This window comes from Pelobates fuscus, chromosome 2, assembly GCF_036172605.1.
Source record: "Pelobates fuscus isolate aPelFus1 chromosome 2, aPelFus1.pri, whole genome shotgun sequence".
Lineage (NCBI taxonomy): Eukaryota > Metazoa > Chordata > Amphibia > Anura > Pelobatidae > Pelobates > Pelobates fuscus.
In genome coordinates this window covers 234349620-234373582 of record NC_086318.1, presented here as the reverse complement: position 1 = coordinate 234373582, position 23963 = coordinate 234349620, and the positions used below count along the sequence as shown (strand labels likewise).

General features: G+C 39.9%; 1 protein-coding gene across 1 annotated transcript in view; it reads left to right on the top strand.

Moving 5' to 3' along the window:
* MAP3K5 (mitogen-activated protein kinase kinase kinase 5) overlaps nucleotides 1-23963 on the top strand; it is a 163685-nt gene that overhangs the window by 52053 nt on the left and 87669 nt on the right. Inside the window, exons 4-8 of the mRNA XM_063443265.1 lie at nucleotides 5540-5733; nucleotides 7545-7713; nucleotides 8617-8723; nucleotides 10506-10676; nucleotides 14453-14565. Coding sequence (XP_063299335.1) covers nucleotides 5540-5733; nucleotides 7545-7713; nucleotides 8617-8723; nucleotides 10506-10676; nucleotides 14453-14565 — 754 coding nt within the window. The remainder of the gene's footprint in view (nucleotides 1-5539; nucleotides 5734-7544; nucleotides 7714-8616; nucleotides 8724-10505; nucleotides 10677-14452; nucleotides 14566-23963) is intronic.

Genomic DNA, 23963 nt, shown 5'->3' with positions numbered 1-23963 from the left:
TTTATTTATGTTTTGTAGAATAATCTAAGTGAGATGGAATAGTATTTTTGATATTTGTGTTATTTTATTTTTTTGCTGCAATCTAATTGTCAAAAAAGTCATAGTTCCAGAGTATAAACGATTATGCCTCCAAGATCTTTTCAGCTGTAGGCCGTTAATGTTACACGAACACGATCCAACCATAATGTTATTCACCATGACACTTTAATTGTATAACAGTGGTTCACAGCACTAATCAAGTAAATACACCAACAATATGAAGCTTCTAGAAAAGAGGGAAATTAGGAACAGAGGGTGTGGGCCCAGAATAGGGACTGTAAATCCTAGATAGGGACACTTGGAGGTATAGAAATCGGAGTGCTTTTCCAATACTAGCCGGTGAAGTTTTGTACTATGAAAAGAGGGAAAGGGATATATGTGGGATGGTTTAAATCTTTAATCTAAAATACAAGTGCTGATTAACCTCTGTAATACGAACATTACATTAGGAATCTGTTTTCTGTCTGTTGTGAAAATGTTATGGTTTTCCATCTGCACTGTGGGGAACAATACTGCCATTATATTGATCGTATTTCTTCATCGAAAATTCTGTCCGTTTTTTAACATTTTTTTATTTTGGTAGATTGTTCTATTTGGCCAGGAGGAAAAAAGACGTGAAGCAGAAGGATTTTTTTATTTCTGTCGGAAACAATTGTGAAGAGATTAATAAATCCATTGTTTTCACAATATATATCCAAAACTGACAATTAGGGTGCACAAGAAATAACAGATGAAAACATTACAGACTTAAAGGGACACTATAGGCACCCAGAGCACTTCATCTCATTGAAGTGGTCTGGTATACAGTGCCCCTGTCAATTTAAATTGCAATTGTAATTATTGCAGTAATTTAAGTGATAAACTGCAATAATTACCTTGCAGTGCTAACTCCATCTCTAATGGCTGTCTATCAGACAGCCACTTGAGACACTTCCTGGTGGTTAGGCAACTTTTGGTCACTTAACTTACGCTGGATGTCCTCACCCTCTGCATTAGGACATCCAGCATCAGCTAAAATCGCATTGGAAAGCATTGATTCAATGCCTTCTTATTGGCTAGTCCTTATGTCCAACTTTTTATTATTCCTAGCACTATTGTTTGCCTTGAACATTTCACAAAAAATATGACAAAAATTTGACATATAAGCGACACTGATAAATCTTTCACAATGTGTCTACCTCTTGCATAATGCCTTGTCATTTGGGGTAGGCATTCTATGACTCTCCAGATGTTGTGGACTACATGTCCCATGATGCCCTTAGTCCACAACAAATGGAGTGCTGAAGGATGCTACTCTTGGACTAGTGACTTTGGTTTTGGCAGAGGTGGGTACGTTCTACTATATGCGCTGATAGAAATGACTGGCTTTTGTGTACTTGCTAGAGTTCTAGGCACATATGTGTTATTGTGTTATTAGGACACCATGAAATCTGATGAACCAGGGGACATTGGGGAGATTTACCAAAATATTCTGTTTTTAAAAGAGATACAAAGATGTGAAAGGGAGGCATCACTGATGTGCCTGCTGGTTCCCCTGCTTACCATGGTGATTTCTCCAATTTAAGTGGTTTAGAACACGTTGATAAAACATTTTGTAGAACAGAACACTTTGATGAATTTCCTTCAAATTAACTAACTAGTTGAATGTTTGATATACTGCCACAGTGAGGAGGGGAAAAAGTCTTTAAGGAAATGGCTATAACAGAAAATATAGAGGTTAGTAAAATGGTAAGCAGTTCTCAAATAAAAGCTTCTTGGATCTGTTTTTTTTTTTTATTTATGTAAAGATTTTAGTACAAACATAGTTTTACAAGCAATGCAAAAGAGAGCGTATTATAACATAGTGAAATATGAAAAGAGAGGATATTTTCTCCTTAGTCTAAAGATTCACACAAGGTAAAGTCTCCGACTAGGAAAAAATGGTCAGGGTGGGTGATACCAGCTACACCCAAATTGGGCATGAACCCTTAAGTTATGTCAATGAAAAAAACACAAGGAAATGCTTGGATGTTCTCCCATAAAAGAAAGGGAAGAACTGCCAAGCCGGCTGGTATAGATATGTGTGCACATAGATGTTATGCCAAAAGAATCTTAGAATCTGGAGTCCAGTGGGTAGATGGGTATCAGAGAGATGTTACGTATGATAACTATAGTGCGTAAGAAGTCTCTCCAAATCCACAAAAAATATATACAGACTTTAATAATCTATTCAAGAGAAAGAGATACTATGGCAACTATGTATCAATGACAACTCTCTGGTTCCCCTAGTTGCCTATAATTTTACCCTTGGTACCAAAAGCAAATCCATTTATCGGAGTGCTATTACACAGGGGGTTATAGGCAATAGGCCCCTATACAGCAGAATACCTTCAAAAAAATCCTTTAGTGTATTCAATCAATTTCGAGATAAATAACTCGATATACACATTATAGAGTTATGAAGGGTGTTAGACCAAACGTTTAAAATTAGCAGAGGGATAGACAGGAGTAGTAGGTGTCTAGATAGACAGAGGGAGATAACGGAGTCCAAGTAAAAAGTGACTGACATAAAGTCAGAATGTCACAAAAAAGACACTAACAGATCTCCTATGCTATCTCTATTTCCCTTGCTTCTGCTAATAAACACCTTCGTGGGTGTTCTAAACTAGGTCGTTACACTAAATGCTGTGGAGCCTGTCCTACGAAATTAGACTCCAGAGAGAGTAATAGTGAGAAAACGAAAAATTAGAAAAAATGGTAAATCATAACTAAAGGTGAACAGTAGAGGGGAGGATTTCCTCAGTGCGTGGTGAGAGGTGCATAGTGCAGTGATCGAGTGCTGTGACTCGGGAATCCCCCCAGATGAGATCCGACGCGCGTTTCGGAGTAAGCAACTCCTTCGTCATACGTAACATCTCTCTGATACCCATCTACCCACTGGACTCCAGATTCTAAGATTCTTTTGGCATAACATCTATGTGCACACATATCTATACCAGCCGGCTTGGCAGTTCTTCCCTTTCTTTTATGGGAGAACATCCAAGCATTTCCTTGTGTTTTTTTCATTATTATAACATAGCACACAAAAAAAAGCTCTGTATGTATGGTTTGTGACATAAAACAAACTTTACACAACAAAGTGCAAAATGTACAAGGTGTGGAAGTGGTGTCAAAGATATAAGTGCGACTCCCCAGTGTTTTAAAAAACACTTAAAATAACACTCATTTAAAAGCAAGGATACAGAATAGAGATAGGGGGCACAAGAAAATAAAATAATACTTTCCAAATACTTATTAACACTTAGTCATCATTTGGATTCCACCTAAGTGAAGAAAAACATATACATAGCATAATACTGTTTAACATAAATAAACAGAAATAGATATAGTTGGTTCACTCACACTTTGCAGAGCCACATATAGTAGGCTCTGACTATTCAGGTTCTTAAGAAAAATCCTTTCTTAATGTCTCCGCTCCACCACTCTTCAGGATATAACCACTGGTGCCAGGTTACAGTAGGATACAGCCTAAATATGGGGATATGTAGTAAAATTTAATGACATAAGAAATAAAAACAGGGATTAAAAAGTGCATAAAGTGAAAAAATAATTGATAGCCGCACTGATGCGTTTCGACTCTTATAGTCTTTCTCAAAGTGCATAAATCATCTGTCCGACTTCCTTGTTTATATACCATTTAGGTATTCGAATTTGGCGCCCTTTTCCTTGTTCCATTGTCGTCCTCAGTTTCCTATTTCCGCCGGACGGATTCCCTTCTCTTCGCCCACATTTGCGTCACGTTGCGTCTGACGTCAGACGTATTCTTCCGATACCGGAAGTAGTGTAAGAGGTGCAACAAAATCAGGATCGCCATATTTAAAAGTCCCTGACATAATTACATATTTAAAAACATCCTGGCATCCAAATTTACAATTCGTTTAGCTCTATTTACAATAACATATACTTACAATAATATATACTTTCCAATTTTGGATCTCAGTATATTACTAACCAAATTACCAAATCCAACAATCATAATATCTTCTATGTTATCCAACCTATATTTAATAGCAGATCTATAACAAATACAGTATAAAAATATTAATTATGACAAATGGAGGAGGAGAATATATCTGAAAAAAGGGGGGGGGGGAAGGAGACCATTAATACAAGAGCTGTTCACATGTTCTACCCAAATAAACTCTTTTTTAACCCCTTAAGGACCAAACTTCTGGAATAAAAGGGAATCATGACATGTCACACATGTCATGTGTCCTTAAGGGGTTAATAAAAGTACTTATTTTTAAAAAAACATCATTAAATTAAAACACTCATCTCAAATTCCATATTAAGACCATTTGGAGATAATGTATCTAAATTAAAAATCCAACCCATTTCACACTTGCTCAGGGTTAAACTAACATCCCCCACTCTCCAATGTCTGGTTACAGTCTGAATCCCATAAAATGTTATTCCAATGGTCTTAATGCTGGGAATCGCCTAGGATAAAAGGAATATCCCTAGCGATAAAAAAAAAATTTTCACGGCCCAAGCAGCTGTAACAGGTCAATCAGGTTAACTTGTTCGCTAGGGAGTGCAGAGCCTCTGACTCACACATCCATCTTGGTCAATCTTCAAATGCCCCCCTCCCCTCCGCCTCCGCCTCCCCCAACTGTAGGTTCTGTTTCTTTTCTCCCCTTCAATATAAATACACACTACAAAATGATTCCTTGACTACAAAAAAGCTCCTGCATTGTGTAGGTTTAATATGAATTTATTTATTTTTTATGGTCAGAATTATAGTTGTTTCTGAACTGGATCAACCCAAAGATTGAAAAGTGTACAATCAGATTAGAAGGGGCTGGACCAAAGTAGGTGCATTCAAATGACACACAACTCAATTAAATGGAGATATGAGATGCCCAGAGTTCATGTGCACCAGGTCAACAGGCAGCTCTGCAAGCTGGTTAACTACGGCTTGCCATGTAAACTGTGCTGCTAAAGCTTTCTTTCATAGTCAGAATTTATTGCATTGGTAATGTGTTTCACACTGAAGTCTGGTGTCTCATATACCAGCTTCACTAGAAAACTGTTCCGTTGCTGCATATTGTGTAATCACATCTCACTTGCCTCCACTTTTATGATTTCCCCCACTTGCCTGTAGAGTGTGTGTGTATATAATTCTTGACAGTTTCCCGCTTGAAGGAAAATAATAATAAAAAAAAACAAAACAATGTCCTGCGAGAGAAGTAGTGCAGTTTTGTAGTGGATCAACATAATCGGGTATTTTTTTGGGTGGGGAGAGGTAAAGTCAGCATGGTAACTGTGATAACATATTGACTCAAAAAAACAGAGCTTGTTTTCAATATAAAGTTACATTTCTATCTGTAACAATTATATTTGGCCATTGCACTGACTTATCTACCACCAGAACTGTATGGTCCCTGTTTGCTTTGATAAGATTTTTTAGTTTTGTCTGATTTCTCGAATATAATGTTTTTCATATTTTATATTTTAACAGCTGTGTACTGCAAGCTACACGTTTGTTCCGTATATGATTACGCCACACAACAAGGTGTTCTGCTGTGATGGTAGTTTTATGAAAGGGCTTACTGAATTAATGCAACCAAATTTTGAACTGCTTCTTGGGCCCATCTGTTTGCCCTTGGTGGATCGCTTTGTTCAAATTCTAAAAATGGCTCAGGCCACTTCATGGTAAGGCATGTTGTTGTTGTTTTTTTGTTATATATTTGAGAGTATTTGTTTTCTGCTCTTTTGTTTTGTATTAATTATTGTTTTGCACCTTTCATCTATAATCGTAATAGTGTTACAGATGCAGGTTACCGTAAATATAATGTGTACAGACGATGATATATATTCTAGAAAGTGAATATTCATACAATTTGAGAATTGCCATCCTAACATTTTGCCTTTTAAATTCACTTTGTGTTTTTCAAACTCCTATCCATCCAATGAACCAGTTCTTCCCATTTTCCATTCAAGCCTTATGGTAAATTCTAGCATTTCAAGGTGTCCATGTGTTTGTATAGTATGACTACACACAAATGCATGCAGGAAATGTTGCTATGTAAAGGGGTGAACCGTGATTCCACATATTAATAAAATTAATACAATCTGAGAAGAGTTAAAAAGTAATTTTTCACGGACCGAATCCAGCACCACAATTCCATAAGCGTCATGGCTTATTTTGTGTCGAGTGTCTCTTTAATAATCATTAGCGTAGGCAATGTAAAAGCTAAAAGAAGCGAAAAACTATATGTGGTAGAACACCTTTTCGAACACCCAAGTAAGTTTTTTTTTTTTATATATTCTGGATGCATGCAAGCAATATTTATACATATCAAATACAAGTATATAAATTTCCTTTTTTGTTCAGAAATCATTGAGAATCTACTTTGAACATATATTGTTTGCTACAAATCTGTTTAAATAATAGGAAGTGGCTAATATTTATTAGCCAATCCTGGTTCTTACATTATTCTAAATCGAGCCATGGGCAATCTCATTAACACTTCTTTGCCGGGGATTCACATTTTTAAACATCCCTATTTCTGCTGTTGATTGAAAAGAAGCCCAACCCAAGTTAATTTCAGTTGTGTACTTGCATGTCAATTTGTTACAACACGGCATACATGAAACTACTCTGGAAGCTGAGCTGTATCGTGTATACCGTTAGCTTGTTGATTAGCTGATTTCATGTTTTGTCTTATTACGGAAGGTTTTGTAAATATGTGACTTCAGTACAGGCTGTCCATTAAACTGGTAAAAGAGGTCTTAAAAGGTAAGATTTAAAATGTGTTTGACTTTGCTTGTAATATGGTGTCGGAGTATTAAATGCTTATAGTTATGGCTGTCAGTAGAATGGGACAAGGGAGATCCTTGTACCATTGAACTATGCAAGGATAACTAAGGTATCTGATTTGTGTAAGATTCTGACATTTCATGCTGTATAGCAATATATCACCATGTTATTTAGTAGAATGGGAAACAGAGGATGCCATTATTGTCATAGGCTTTTTTTCAAGACAATGGTTCGACACTTATGATCTACTTTCTCTAAACATGGAAAGTAAATCTTTAGGGGAGTAAACAAACTAAAACTGGGTGCAAGAGAATACCGAGAACAGGCAAGAATTTAAATAGCTTGCCCTTTGGGTGGTCCAGATGTGGACCCTGTTCTCACTCTGTCTAGAGGGGTATCATCTACACTCTTTGAGGCCCGAAGCCTGCTGAAATGATTGCCGAGATGGCTGTATATTTCATGCAGAGGGAGCTTGTCGCATTTCGGTTCTGGACTGCACTTGTGGGTGGTATCAGTCTTATATGCAGATGGTACAGGTTCTCTTTATAATGGCATAAGTGAGCAAAAACAATTTTGAGACTTGAGCTAGGATTAACTGGTGGGCAAGCTACTGGGTTTTTCTCTCTGCTTTTGCCCGTTTTTGGAGTTCTCATATCCTCTGTTTTTGCTTAAATGTAAATCTGTGTTTTTTTTATTTTGACAGCCAGTATTTCCGAGAGGCCGTTCTCAATGATATCAGAAGAGCAAGAACCCAGTATAGCGGGCCCGAGCTAGCAGTTGAACTGACCAGAATCAGACAACGTGTTGATAACATAGAAGTATTGTCTCCTGACATCATTATAAATCTCCTGCTGTCATACAGAGATATCCAGGTAAGGTGCACCTTGAGCACAATATGTTATGTGGTGTTTCTTAATGGGCCAATACTGTTCATCATGGTTTACTTAACCTGTATTGCACTTAAAGGCTAGACAGACTCAACAGTGACCCACCTAGATTGAATTCAATAATTTTTCATATTTTGTTTTATGAGCCCTTCTAGTGCTAAGCCCTTTGAACTGTATTTAGAATGATCTAGTAACATGTTTAGGAAGTATGGCTCCCTAGTTCCTGTTATTTGTTGATCCGTGTTATTAAATATTGTGGGGATATCCAAATGCCAGATACCCAGCTGTTGCACAGCTGCTATTTCTTTGATGCCCTTGCAGCATTAAGACTCAGATCATCGTGCAAGATGTAGTTCTACAGTGGCTGGAGATCTACTTTCTGGGCTCCTCTGAATTATAGCATTCTTTCTATATCTTTTCTAACATGTCACATCCCTGAAGAACTGCAGTGTCGACCACATTGCCAATTGTTACCTAAGCAAAAGGAGCAGAATCTTGGTTTACATCAAAATGTTCCTACATGAGAACATTGACATTCTAGGCATGCTAGTGTCCCAGTAAATGAACAAATTGGTTAATTCAACTATTTAATTGTATCCCTAAGCAGCATTCTATAAACAGAATAATTGCTGGTTTGTTCTGTCGTTCTGTCTTAGCAATGCACCCTGTATGCCCCACTCCCATCCTATCCTCATCCATTCTCTTGCTTCGTGCTTCTGTTGGCTCGCCAATGTGCAAGCCAGCTTTTATTATGAATTATGTCCTGCATACTATAGTGGTTATGGTGCTTGGAGTGTTCCTTTACTTTTAGTTTTATAGAGATAACAGGTTAGTGAAAGATTTAATAAATGCCTTTTACTCTCTTTTAATACAATATTACCTGAAAAGGATTATGATGCAGTTGTGAAGCTGGTGGAAACATTAGAAAAATTACCTACCTTTGATTTGTCGACACATCATCACATCCATTTCCATTATGCCTTTGCTCTAAATAGGTAAGAACAATTTCTCATATGTATGTCTCTTAATATCCTATTAATCAATGTGTACAATGGTACATCATCATGGCGTTTATTTATTTATATTATTATTATTATTGTTGTTGTTATTACTCTTGTATGTATTAATGTGCAAAAACAAAGCTGGGAAGTGTTTTTTTTTTTTTTCCGTCTGCAATTATAATTACACATCAGAATTTTTATTAACATAATTTATCAGTGCCTGTTTAGTTTTTAAATTACCCTGTTTGCACTTTACAAGTCTCAGGAAAAAGAAAAAAATATAAATATATTACTTTTTTATTATTACTATTACTCTTATATGTATTAATGTGCAAAAACTATGCTGGGAAGTGGTTTTTTTTTGTTTTGTTTTTTTTTCATCTGAAATTATAATTACACATCAGAATTTTTATAAACATAATTTATCAGTTCCTGTTTAGCTTTTAAATTAGGTGCCAAATCATTACATTTGGAGCTTGCTCTTAGAATATGAATACATTTAAAATATAGGTAATTATTAAAAAAAATGCATAGTTTTGTAAACCAGGAAATATCACTGTTATCTATGTTGCATCTATTACGTTTATTTACTTAACAAATTTAGTTGAATATAATGGTTTTAACAGACAAGTACATAACTTTGCCAAGCAATGTAAAATGAAATTAATCTCATAAATCTCAGCCTGCCTTCCTTTTTACTCTTGCACTAGTCTTCACATTGCAGAGAAACACATTATTCTGCTGTGGCTTTGGATCTATTCGGCCTCTCTGCAGGGGAACTGTAAATGCAGACCCCTCAGAATCCAGATGTCATTGTATGTGAAAATGCAGGGCTTCATTCTGCTGACCTCTTTAGAAAGCTGCATTCAAAATGCCATGAAATCTTTTACAAATACCCATAAACCCAGGGTTTTTGACAATTCTTATCTGTCAGGTTTTTTTCTTATCACCTAGTGTATGTATTGCTATTTCCGCTTGTCTATTATTATTTTAGAGATACCATATAATTGCTAACTTTCTATTCTCAATATTTCTGTAAAGGACAAATCCAATTATGTAAATTTTATTTAAAATTCTGTACATAACTATTCCCTTTGTTTATGTAGTAGCTATGCAGGGTAATATCTTTTCATTCTATAAAATATGCTCCACCAAGGATGGATGTTATCATGTTAAGTGCAATACGTTTGTAGCAATCAGAACACAAATCAACAGTAGACATAAGCACATATTGTTCTACATGATGGTTTTCTAGAAATTGAAATATAATCAGGTGTATTTTTTTTTTTTTTTTTTTTTTTTTAGAATAGACATTATCATTATCCAAAAAATTAGCTCATTACTCTCCTGTGTGGTATTTATAGTAATTAAATCGTTGTCACACAATGACCAATGTTTCCTTAACTTTTGGGAAAAAATGGGAAGTTATTGTGGGCACGTACACACAGCTTGTCCATCCACCGAAATTGCCAAGTGAAACTCTATTTCAATCAGATGGTCTCACAGAGCCTAGCCTCTCAATGCTTTCCTATTAGAAAACATTGAATTGGCTGAAATAATCAAGACTTATGATCTCTGCCGAGGAGGAGGGGTGAGGCGTGGAAGAATAGGTAAGTAAACTATCTTTCTAACCCTCTGTGGCATGGGAAGGGGGGTGTCAATTAAGCTGTGACTAGGACACTAAAGAGTGATTCTTAACACTATAGTGTTGCTTTAATGCTATCTTTCAAAACCATAAGCTATATTGATTGATGTCTACCTGTATATTTGGTTTAGGAGAAAGCTACCTGGTGACAGGGAGAAAGCTCTTGAGATAATGCTTCCTATAGTGCAACAAGATGAACAGGTGGCTTCTGATATGTACTGCATCGTGGGGCGAATCTACAAAGATATGTTCATGGATTCTAACTTCCAAGAGTTAGAAACCCGGGATAGCGGTATTTTATGGTAAGAAATAAATGTTTGTACAATGTGACATGATGAACTGGACCCTAATTTACAATAATATAAAGTGTGATAGTTCTGTTCTGTTTCGTACAAGTTCCCTCCAGCAAAAATAAACCAGCATTATTTGTATTGATTGTATATTTGCAACAATTGCACAGCATACATTGTTGACTGTAAATAAATTGTAAAAAAAAAAATAACATCCAGGTTACATCAGACACATTTACTCCCCTTGTCCTCTTCCTCCCACTAACCATGATTTCTGTGAACTATTCAAATTCTTTTGAATTTTATTTATTCACCATACGGAAAGTGTTTAGTTTTTGTGGGGGAGTCTAGCTAGGTATATAACTGGAGCTTTCTTGACAGACCATATTTTTTTTTCCAATTTCAAGCAGTTATATTGGGATTAGCTGTACTGTCTAATTATGCAATGTGGCTGATAGGTAATGCCTTCTAAAACTGGCTTTAGGGACTAGTTACAATTATCTTCCGATCTGATGTACTCCTTGGAGACAGAGCAAGGCAATTAAAGTCTGGAGCATGTGTGATTGTTTCAGATAAGGCATATCACAATTGTATCTTTATATCAGGCCTTTAGGATGATTCTCATATAATGCCACAGTAAGTAAGTAACTGGTAATTGTCATTCGGAATGGTCACATTTGTAGCAAAGACTGTTTCTCAGTAGAAAATGCTGTATGGTGTAAAACTGTGCGGCATATGTAGCACTCTTTAATTCATTCATTTGGCCAAGGACATGCTTTTGGTAGATACTAGACTTGGAGATTCATTTACTTATAAACTGCATTTCGTATGGGTGATCGTACAAAGCTCACAAGTCTGAGCCGAAATGTAGCCGTAACCCGAACCAACCAAAATGTGCAATAGATGAGCATGTTTGTATTGATTTGTGGTTCGGAATTCTGCCTGTGGTGCCAAAAATTAAGAGATGATCAATGGAGAAAAAAAGATTATGGATGGCTAAAGGAACAAGGACTAAATGTTGAGTTTTTTTATAGCTCAAGTGGGAACTGACCAATAGAGGAAAAAATTACAAGAAGTAAAAAAAATATATATAAACTAAAACTCTATATATATAAATATAGGTTTTTGTATTTTTTTTTTAATAAATCGCTATTTGTTACTTTTTGCTCACTTGATCCGTATTCAATACACACGCCTTATATGTTATATATTCTGTATTTATTTCATAGTACACTGGTTAATTTTTGCACTTGCGTTTGGTTTGTCTGATTCGTTTTCCTTAATCTTTTTTTATTAACTAATTTCGGACAAGCCAAGTCCAAACTTTGGCTCACTATTTTTTATTTTTAACATTTATTTTTTTTTTATTTTTTTTTTGTTCGGATGAAGTGATTTGACCCTAATAATTTTTTTTTCCATGCACAAATTGGTAGCTACATTAAGTAATTATAAAATTAGCACAAGTTAGGAGGAGGGAGGAAGGAAGAACCCCAAATAGGGCAGATTAAACCAGAGTGTGTACAGGAATAAGGCTATACAGAAAATGGGCAGCAGCAGACTGAAGCTAAGCAGGTTATGTAGCGGAAAATGTTACATTGAATGTATTTATCTCTATGAAATTCTCATTTGACCTTGGAAATGAATAAATAAAGGTGCTACTTCTGCCTAACGACTTCAAAGATGTGTTGACACTAGTTAAGCAACATATACTAAATTTTATTTCTTGTTTTGCATGACAAATCACTGTACACCTAGAGCGGTTCCACTTTGATTCTACCTCCTTGAGTTTTCATCAGCCTCGATCTGAGCTCCACTGCTTCCCATTTTCGTGCATTATTCAGAACGCAATGGTTGGATTCATACACTTGTTTTGTTTTTACTCCTATTTAGACAGGCAGATAAAAGGTGTTTTTGCTTTGGCTGGTTTCTGCGGCAGTTTTGAGCCAGATTTTAAGAATGGCATAGTATTGGCTTTATATAATGAAGTAAGGGATAAATGCATTTGGCAAAAGCAAATCCTTCATACAGGTATAAAATTCTTTAAATGGACACTGTAGGCACCCAGACCACTTCAGCTCATTGAAGTGGTCTGGGTGCTGTGTTCCTTTTGCACCTAGTGCTGCAATGTTAAATATTGCAGTTCCAGAAAAGCCACTAGAGGGCTTCCAGAATCGTAACAGACTTTTGGTCCATTATCTGACGCCGAACGTCCTCACGCTCTGCATGAGGACCTCCAGTGTCAGATTTGTTTTCCCCATAGGAAAGCATTGATTCAGTGCTTTCCTATGGGGAGGTCTAATGCGCGCGGCACATTGCTGAACATTAGACCCAGCACGTTGTGGGGAGGAGGAGGGAGCAGCGCTTTAACCCAGCGCTGAGGGCCATCAGCTGGGATAAGGTAAGTAAATAAATAAAGTTTTTTTAACCCTTTATTAACTAGGGAGGGGGAGCGCGAGGACGGGGGGAGGCAGAGGGATCGGTAGTGCCAGGAATACAGCTTTGTATTCCTCATACTACAGTATCCCTTTAAATGACCACTATAGGCACCTAGACTACTACTTCTTAATGAAGTGGTCTGGGTGCCAGGTCCATATAGGTTCAACCCTGCCTGCTGTAAACATAGCAGTTTCAGAGAAACTGCTATGTTTACATATGGGTTAATCCAGCCTCTAGTGGCTGTCTCACTGACAGCCGCTTGAGGCGCTTCCGCGCTTCTCATTGTGCAAATCACAGTGAGAAGACGCTGACGTCCATAGGAAAGCATTGAGAATGCTTTCCTATGGACTGACAGAATGCGCGCGCGGCCGATGACGTGGGAAGGAGGAGGAGAGTCCCCAGCGCCGAGAGGGAGCCCGGTGCTGGAGAAAGATAAGATTTTAACCCCTTCCTCCCACTTCAGCCCGGCGGGAGGGGGGCCATGAGGGTGGGGGGGGGGGGGCTTTTCAGTGGCTAAACTGAAGACACAATATTTTACTATGTAAAATAAATAACCCATTTGCCAAAATAGAACCCCTTTGCTCCCAAGATATAGAGCATTATATGTTTGTGATATGTACCGTATATGTTTTGCTGGAACTGTGCATGTATACATGTATTTATAGCTTAGCTTTAATACATACTTTACATCTGCCTAATTAACACAGGCTCACAAGATAAAATACGTATATCCAGCTTATCACAGTCACGTCAATTTCTATTCGTCAATATATCTCAGACTGTATTCCACAGTGCATTTCAATGGAAGACAACTAGTGGCATAACTCAGTTAGTTTACACACCAATTATAGAACCTGGCATTGCTATATGTTGTTTTACAGCCCAGGATACTGCTAGCTTTGGGCAAGTAATATAATCCACAGGAAATGATCATGTGAATTACAGTCTACCTCTTTGAACTGAGATATAGACTGATCCATCACATGCAGAACAATTCTGAGAACTATAAAATCCCTTATGTTTTATTTACTTAGTAGTAAATAGTAACTGAAATATGCATATTAACACAGATTGTTTAATGTGACTGTTTTTTTTTATAGTACTGTTCTGTATTTGTTCTGTTTAACTGTGCACTGTACCCTGTAAAAATGAAGGTTATTTGTGAATGCCCTTAGGAATTTTTATACTGCAAATGTGCCAAAAATTCTAGAAAGTAACTATAGCATTCCCAAAGCTTTACTAATGTGTAGTTTTATTTTATTTTTTTTACAGGTTCTTTATATTCAGAAAGCTATTTTGTCTCTCACTGGTAATATGCTTACTAAGCAGTCCTTATGTGTTTGTTTATATAGGTACAGGAAAGCTTTTGAGTCCGAGCCAACGCTTCACTCTGGAATTAATTATGCTGTGCTACTCATGGCTGCTGGGCATCAGTTTGATAATTCATTTGAACTTCGTAAAATTGGTAATTACAAGCATTGAATGGTTTCCCCCTTGCTTAATGGTACATCTTCATTATGATAATCTGTAGATGTCTTAATCAAAGTATCAGTTGCAATTCCAAAACAATACCTTTGTTTTTTATTTTTGGTTGGGCAGTTAGAAGTGTCAAGATAAACGGCTTCAATGGAAAGCCTCCACACACAATCCTGTATCCTTAGCCATGCTCTTCATGCCAGTAAGACCTTATCAAAGTAATGCACAGAGCCTCAGCCCTAACAGGCGTTAGGGAGTTGCTGTTAAATTGTATTATGTTAGAAACTAGCTATGTGCTACAGTGGTATCCTTAGTATATGTCTCCCTGCGTGTCCTCTCCTAATTCAGTCTGTTTTGTTGTTCAGATCACTGCTGTAAGTGGCTGAGCTGTGTGCATACCTATGACAAGTAACTCTTTTTATGGAGCAAGGGGCTGTGGCTAAAAAGGTAGACTTGTGCTGCAGAATTCTGCAAAACCTTTATTTTAGAAAAAATGATAAAGATTAGAGCATGAAAAAAATACAGCATATTAACAAGGCCAAAACCTATCAAGTGCATTAAAGTCGTATTGAACCCAGAGTGTCATTTTAATTACATGAAGATTTGTGACTAGATAAAAATCCTCATTAAAATTGTTGAGTAAATAGCCAAAGTCCAGAGTCTCTTAGATTAACAAACACCACTATTGTACAACTCAACTAGTACTTTAGTAAAATTAAAGTGACTGTGTAATAAATATGAAAAGCACCAAAACAATTGGTGACATAGTCACATACAATGTTATTGAAGAACAATGATGCCTTGTGCCTCTAACGTTTGAGAGGTTTACTGATGTTTGCGACTTGAGAAAGGTTTGTTTGAGCCCACTGCTGTGCTCAGTGGGTGAAATCAGAGTTTGCAGGAATCTATGATCTGCAAACTTTCTTTGTCTTAGGGATGAGCATAACCACCTAGCAAAGCTAGTGGGTAGATTTTTAAAATGGCATTTGACTCCGGGAGACTGCCGCATACCCACTAGCAAAGCTAGTGGGTATGCGGCAGTCTCCCGGAGTCAAATGCCAGAGCTGAAAAGGCTCGCGCTGTGCATCTGCACAGCAACAGCCTTTCAGCCAATCAGGTAATCAGGAGAGCCGTGCTGAGCGCGGGATTCCTGATTACCTCAGATTTTTAAAATTGGGAAACTGCGGATGGTTAGCACATCCCACGAAGTACTAAGGATAAATATTTCCGACAGTGTACGGGAATATATTTAAACGTCTAAACGCAAATAAAACAGTTCAAGATGCCAATAGTACAGGGGAACAAGAAAATATTTAATAAATCATGAAGACATACAAGATAGACTTGAAACTTTGTATAAAACAGCTGAACTGAAAAACAAGGCAACAATGTATGCCAAAGGAGAGTAACAAATGAATAGTGGAAACATTCAACAAATTGCAACGAAATAAGTTCAATAAAAGAGAAGAGAAATGTTGAAACAAGTCTCAGCAAACATATTCTTTATGCAGGGAGTCCATGCGAATATTGAACCGACGAGACTACTTGCATCCACTTCTCCTATTTAGGTGGATCTTTGGTTTGTTGGTCCGGTCTTGGAGTACGGCTATAGTCTGTAAAAAACAAAACAGAGAACGGTTATCAAATGTTGAATAAGCACCAGATAACCTTATGTTTTAGAAAGCAAACTACCACCAGCAGGCAAAACTCTTAACTTGGAGGAGGGTGGGACGGGCGCTATTGCTAGGTGGTTATGCTCATCCCTAAGACAAAGAAAGTTTGCAGATCATAGATTCCTGCAAACTCTGATTTGTCCTCCGGGAGGCATAACCACCTAGCAAAGCTAGTGGGTAGAATAGCACACACCTGGTGGTGGTCCTAAGAAACTGAAGGCGTTCAACTTCTGATGGCCTCCAGTAAAATCTAACAAAGGTTTTACTGGACAACCATCTTGCAGCTTTTAAGATAGTAGGGAGAGGAAGGCCCTTTCCTGCTGCTTTAGTAGCCGAGGCTCCCCTAATTGAATGGCTTTTGAACACTGAAACATCAATTCCAGCCGTAGACATGGCGGAAAGTATCCAGCCTCTAATTGTATTAACCTTGGCTGGACGAAAGGGATTCCTTGATGTAATGAATAATTGACTGATATCATTTCTAAATCCAGCAGAAAGTTGAAGGTACGATTGTAACAAACTGACTAAACATAAGCCTGGATCGGAAGAATCTTGGACCAAGTCCAGTTCTACCGGACCAGGAGAAAAATGGGATGTTTTTTGTCTGCCTTTTAGTATAATATGGAAACCTCCCGGGGTCCTGGACAACCAAGGTTCTGAAATATGGATTTGAGTTAACTCTGCTCCTCTAGCTGCCAGGGCCAAGGACAGCAGAGAAGCCAACTTAATAGCAGTCCATCTTTTTTTGTCAATCTTTCTTTTATTGAAGCATATTAGATTGGATACAGAAATAAAGAGAGGGAAATGCAAAAAAAAACGATTTACAGTAAAGGGTACGTACATCGGTAGCTTAAAATTTTACATTTCCTGAGTGATGATGCTTCTTTTTTAATTATGTTAACGTGTCGTGTAACAAAAGCGTGTTGTAGCTAGTATCAGTGTCTAACCTGATAGGCTATAGAAGAGTAACATTTAGGCTATGCAAAACTTAGGCACATAGTAAATAAGTAGTGTGTAAGGCCACAGCAGAAAAAAACATAAGTAATCCTCATCTTGGCTAAACAGTGAGGGCTTTCATAAAAAATTAAACATGCTTAATGAGAAAACTGACGGCATAAAAGTGTAGTTGCTGCACATTCTTAAGTGATTATGGTCAGGCTAAAAAAGATATCAACTTGTAAAAATATAGGTCACCTGCAGTTTGGCTGCTCGTTATGTGATACGGTTGTCTAATGCTATATCTGTATAGTGCTCTAGGTGAAATAGCTTAGAAAATAAACTAAACTAAGGCAGAACAGGGGAACACAACATTACAAGCTTAACTGAGGCCCCTAGGGTCTCTCAAGGTGACGGACTCTGCCCCCTCGACCCTTCACTCCGCACGAATTTGGTAAGGTATTTAAATCAGGATTGCAGTGGGCTAGTAACATTTATAAGCAGGCTTGTAGTGCCCTAGAAAATAGTACAGGAAATCTGCTAAAATGCTAGGGCACGCTTATGGAGTTGTCGACATGCTTGGCAACATAAAAAAAATTAACAATAAAAATTAAGTAAGAGGTCAGGCCTAGGTAGCGAAATTAAGAAAGGCAAACATGACTCTAGGCTGACATTCTCATGGTATCATAGTAGTTAAGGAGCGTCCAGAGTCCATAATGAAATATTAACTGAGTCACTATACATAATAAGAAAAGCAGTGTGCAGGGTCTGTACGGCATAGCGGCTGCAGGGTTGTGTAGCAGGCCTGCAAGTCAAGTGCAGTCCGAGCTTCAAACAGTTCAGTTATTGCCCCGCAAGGGGTGGTTGCCAGCAGGTGAGTGCTTCATACCTGGTGTAGGTAACCCGGCGACGACATATAACAGGAATGCAGGTTTGTTCTCAAGCTTGGGCCGTCCGCCAGTGTCTCCTACTAGTGTATCAGTTCCAGTCCCGAGTCAGCCGACTCCGCACAAGGGCCATGTGGGAGAGACAGTCCCTGCAACTGGGGGAGGCCACAACTCTACTCCGGTTTGTTCGCGTGTGGCAAGAAGCTGTATTGCGGACTGGTGGGTGTTTGTGTTCCGGGATTTCATAGCATAGGCATGCTGGTCAAAGGTGTTGTGTATGTTGGCCCCCAGGGTCAGGGGATCGCCTCTGGTGGCAATCAGTTGCGAATGTGTGGCGGCCGCCTGCCAGCCCCAGGTTTTCGTGAAGGCCTGCACCATTAATCCACCAACTCGGTAACTCTGTGAGGCCGGGTTGATCCTCAGTCGGGAGCCGTGTTGAGCTAGGGTGTTACGCCACCGCCTGCGGTGGCTTGCTCTGCGGCGGTGTGGTCGATGCTTGGGAGGGTAGCTCCTATCGGTCTTCGGCCCGGGAAGGCTTGTGGGGCGGCTTTTGCCAGTTGCCGCTGTAGCCCCTGGCCACTGTCCCCTTTGGGGGTGGTTTGGGAAGTATGCTTGCTTCGTCGGTGGGCCATAATTACGTGGGTCGGGTATGTGGAGGGGGTTAAAGCCCTGTGGGGTCCCCTTCTCCCTCTTACCCGCTTGTGGTTGCACGCTTTTCTGTTCCCCAGTTGCTGTCTTCAAACGTTCCTCTAGTTTCTCCCAGAATCGGGTGAAGTGGTCATCGATGCGTTGTAGCACGCCATCTATTATAGTGTTCCCGTCTAGATTGGGCTGTTGCCTGTTTCTGACGGTAAATGCGTCCGTCGTGTTGTGAGGGCTCGCTAGGCGGATAACGACCTTAGATGTAGCCATCAGCAGGCTGTGCGGTAGGTGAGGTGTGTTAATGCGGACCGAGATAACCCCCGTCGGTCCAGTGGGGGGGGGGGGGAGGTGTTCCCCGAGGTGTCCAGCTGCTGTTAGTGAGTCCGGGGAGCGGCCGTCTCCCCAGGCCTCTTCCACGTGTAGGCCGCAAACTTCTTGTCAGTAACGATTTGGTCGGGAAAGGTACCGTTCGATTCGGCAGCCTCTCCCGGGTCTCGTGGGATAGTTTGCGGTAGGCAAATGTCGTTTTTGGTGCTGGATTACCCCGGATTGTGTCCCCAGATGCAGGAGCCCTAGTCGGGCACGTCTGGTCTGCTACGCGGTTAGGCTCCGCCCCCCAATAGCAGTCCATCTTAAATCAATTTTAGCATTATCCAAAGACTTAAGGAAATTTAATAAGACATCTACATCCCAAGTAGATGTGTAGCGTGGGGTATATGGGCGGCAGACGGCTAACCCTTTTAGTAATCTCAAATACAGGGCATCCTGAGTAAGGTTGGGGATCAGGAAGTTTAAGGCAGATCCGTAGGTCTTGATTGAACTGACAGATAAACCAGAATGGAACTTAAGGGTAAGAAATTCTAACGCCAAAGGAATGGTATCAGATCCTTGTGTGTTAGACAGAAAAGAAACCTCCCATTCTTTGAATTCCTCGATCATCTTTCTATATCTTACCCTAGTTCTACGTCTTAAAGATGAGTTAATAATATCCAAGACCTGATCCGATAAAAGGGGATGTGTTAACAGCCTACCAGGGCTGCGATCCACATTAGCTGCGGGAGCTTGAGCAGAAGATCGCTGGTTCCCTGAAAGCAGTCCACTGTCATGCCTAATGGGATCTTGATTCCCTTGACTAACTGGTGGATCAAGGGATACCAGGGTCTGGAGGTCCATACTGGATAAACGAGAACTAAGCTCTGCACCCTGTCCCTGCGGATCTTCTCCAGCACTTTCATCAGTAAAGATGGAGGGGGGAAAGCATAAGGGGCTGGAACATCCGTCCATTGGAAAGACATTGCGTCCATTTTCCAAGCTCCCTTTGTCCAGGTTCGGGAGACGAACCTGGGGGTTTGAGCAGATGTTTGGGATGCAAACAGATCTACCTGTCTCTGGCCAAAATTGCTTTCTATCCGTTGGAAAAGAGCAATCTTTAATTGAATCGTTGCCAGGGACAGACTTTGGCGAGAGAGAGAGTCTGCAAGCTCGTTCGCCTCTCCCGGAACATATTCTGCGAAGACCTGAACGTTGTTTGCTAAGGCCCAGGACCAAAGATCTAGAGCCTCTAAGCAAAGACCCCTTGATCTTGTACCCCCTCTGTGGTTTATATAAGCCACCGCTGTCCTGTTGTCCGAATTGACTTTTACCAACATCGGTGACTGGTTTAGAGGAACTAGGCCCTTGAGAGCTAATTTTATAGCTCGTAACTCCAAAATGTTTATATGGAGGTGACTCTCTTGGTCTGACCAGATTCCCCTTATGGCGTTCTGGGATGTAAACGCACCCCAACCGTGACTTGAGGCGTCTGACGTCAGAGTGACTGTCGCAGGCTGCTCTAACAGTGGACGAGGAAGTGGAATTTCTAACTCCAAAATGGACTTCAGTTCTTCTCTGACCTTCTTGGGGAGAACAAATTTTGATTCCCAATGGCCACCCTGTCTTAGTCGGTTCCCTAAAAACAGCTGACTTCTTCTGCAAAGTAAGGGGGAATTGTTGTATGCTGGTGTTAAAGCTATTAATTTCCCGATAATCTTTGCTAGGTCTCTCAAGGACCAACTCTGGTGCCTGAGAGATGAGTTGAGATGTACCAGTAGTTTGTCCCATTTGTCTCGAGGGATTCCAAGAGACATAGTCCTGGTGTTCAGTATGAAACCCAGAAAGAGGATGCTTTGAGTGGGAATTAGGACTGATTTCTGTAGGTTTACTACAAATCCTAGGTCTTGTAAAAGGGAAGCAAGGTAATCCCTTTGAGAAGCAAGGGCTTCCCCATCTGGATGCATGAGCAGGATGTCGTCTAGATAGTATAGACACATGAAACCTTTTAGTCTGACATGAGCTATCACTGATTTCATAATTCTGGAGAATGTGTATGGTGCGTTGGATAGGCCAAACACCAAAACGGTCCACTGCCACACTTTCCCTTTCCACTGAAACCTGAGAAAACGCCTGTGTTTCTTGGCTATGGGGACTGAATGGAAGGCATCTTTTAGGTCTAACTTTATGCAGAAAAAGGCTTTCTGTACTAAGCCTGGAAGATCTGATAAACCCTCCATCCTGAACCTTTTCCTTTTGATGAAAGCGTTCAGAGGCCTCACGTTTAGGACCGGTCTCCAGGAACCGTCTGACTTTGGTATTGGGAACAATGGGCTGACCCATCCTGTAATAGACGTGTCTGCCAACTCTATTTTCCCTTGACTTAAAGCTAAGGAAAGGGAGGCATCTAGCACTGGGTTCACCTCTCTGAGGGGTGCAAACTTCTGGACTGGGAACCTTAAAAGGGGGAGTTGTAAACCCCTTTGAAAAATCTTTAGGACCCATTTGTCTGAGGAAATATCCTTCCAATTTAGTGGCATATGAGGAGGCACACTTACTTGAATGCATGGGTTTTCTTTTGGAGGCTGAACCGCCTCTGGAATGCGCTCCTCTGCCACCGCCTGGGAGCTTATGTCTTCCACTGTAGTGGCGGTACTGGGCCTGGTGAGAGGCTTCTCGGGACGCTCCTGCAGCCCTATAGGGGCGACCCTCTGTCCGAAAGGGCTTTTTGTAGCCAGGGACGGTCTTCTTGAGCTCTGAAAAGGATCTCCTTGCCTTGTAACGGCCTTTAACCTCCTGAATGAACGAGGGACCGAATAGGTGAGAATCCTCCAAATTTGGGAACTCATGCGATTTGGGGGCTAGGTCGGACAGACCAGCTGCATGGAGCCAGCGTGATCTGCGGATGTTCGATATATAATTAAAGGCTTGGCCGATAATTAGCACTGCCCTGCCAGACGCTTTTAAAAGGGCCATCTTAGATGCTAACAGAGATGAAGTGGAAGGTTTCTGGACATTGCCTTCCTTTTCTGCCTTATCCAGCATCAGTAATAGCGGGCCCACAGCATCAGCAATTTTAAACTGTATATTGCGAAAAGTCTGGTCTGTGGGATCAGAGGATACGCTGCTCCCTGTGATGGATAACAGCGCAGGGTCTACCTCTGGGGCCATTAAAGCCTGAATGTCCGGGATACCGATGTGGTTCCTGAGGAGAAGATCATCTTCCTTAACCAAGGGAGATCTGAAGGCTAGTTTAGCAAAATCTCTAACCTCAGAGTCGTGCTCCATAGCCCATCTGGAGTGAAATAATTTTGATGGGAGAGTCTTTCCTAGGAGACTTACTCTGGCCATCTGAACGTTGCTTAGCTTCCCTCTCTCAGTGGAAGCCGCTGAACGAACCACTTCCTCGGATTCCCAGTCTATTTCTGGAGAGCCGTATCTGGAACTGGGACGGCTTTGGGAGGAAGAGTGAGCGAACGCTCTAGAAGAGGAAGGAGAGGGACTATCTAACCTCCAACGAGATTTGCCCTTTTCCTCTGGAAGGTGTTTCTGGTGCTCAAACGAGGGAAACACACTATTCCTTTTTTGGGGTCCTGTCCCTTTAAATTTTCTTTTACTCAAACGAGTATGAGGGGAAGGAGAAGCGGAGAAGTTTTCCTCAGAGGAGGAACTGTCGGAAGAGACCAGCTGTCTTCCTTTATGTTTTTTATTTAAAACTGGGACCAAATCCTCCTCAGATGATGAAGAGGAAAGTTCCCTGGCAAGGAAAGCTCTTTTATGGAGCTTTCTAACATTGATGGGGCTGCCTTTAAGAGAGGCATCCACTAAATCTGTGGCAGACACAGAAATAGAGTCCTCCATCAATGATGCCATTTTAAAAATCTGAGGTAATCAGGAATCCCGCGCTCAGCACGGCTCTCCTGATTACCTGATTGGCTGAAAGGCTGTTGCTGTGCAGATGCACAGCGCGAGCCTTTTCAGCTCTGGCATTTGACTCCGGGAGACTGCCGCATACCCACTAGCTTTGCTAGTGGGTATGCGGCAGTCTCCCGGAGTCAAATGCCATTTTAAAAATCTACCCACTAGCTTTGCTAGGTGGTTATGCCTCCCGGAGGACAAATAAAGACCACCAAGTGGATGCTAAAGCGTTGTGTGCTGCTTCATTTTTTTTATATTGGTTCCATTTAAAAGTTTTGAATGAATCAGTATTGAAAATCTAATTTTGATCAATGTCCTTTATTCTCCGGATAATTACATTTTCCAGGGAAACCATATACAATCCCTGGCTGCACCTCTACATGCACATTCGTTAAACACTTTGTTTCAGAACTGGGTTCAATAAATAACCCAAAGCATTAGTGTGAAGCCAGGATGTATCCATTGTGGTACAATATGTAGGACATTATTGATGGAGGAGATAGCATTGTAGTCATCAGTTCATAACTTACTATAGTATTTTTATACCCCACCTCCTCTAGATTGTAATTTGAGCAGGGTCCTCATCAACCTATTGTTCCTATAACATTTTGTAATTGTCTCATTTATTGTTACATTTCACCCTTCATAATATTGTAAGTCCCTGCGAAACAGCTTGGTGCTATATAAATGTTAATAGTAATAATAATGGGGCGTCCATCAATTTGGCAGACTTTCAAGTTCTTTTACAACCCTCAACTTACTCGAAAATCCTTTGGATTATATATCACATTTAATATGTCTTAAAGTGAAATAACATCACTCTGTCCTAGATTATTCACATTATGGGTTGACTTGACACCGTAGTTTTAATGGCAGCACAGTCTAACCTTGAATCTTTCCTAATAGAAAATCAGATTATTGCAACTGCAAACATAAAGAGCAGTGATAGAGCAACTAGTTTAAATAGGCTTAATTTTAAAATTTCACCATGTACATATTTAAAACCAATTGCTATCAGCTAT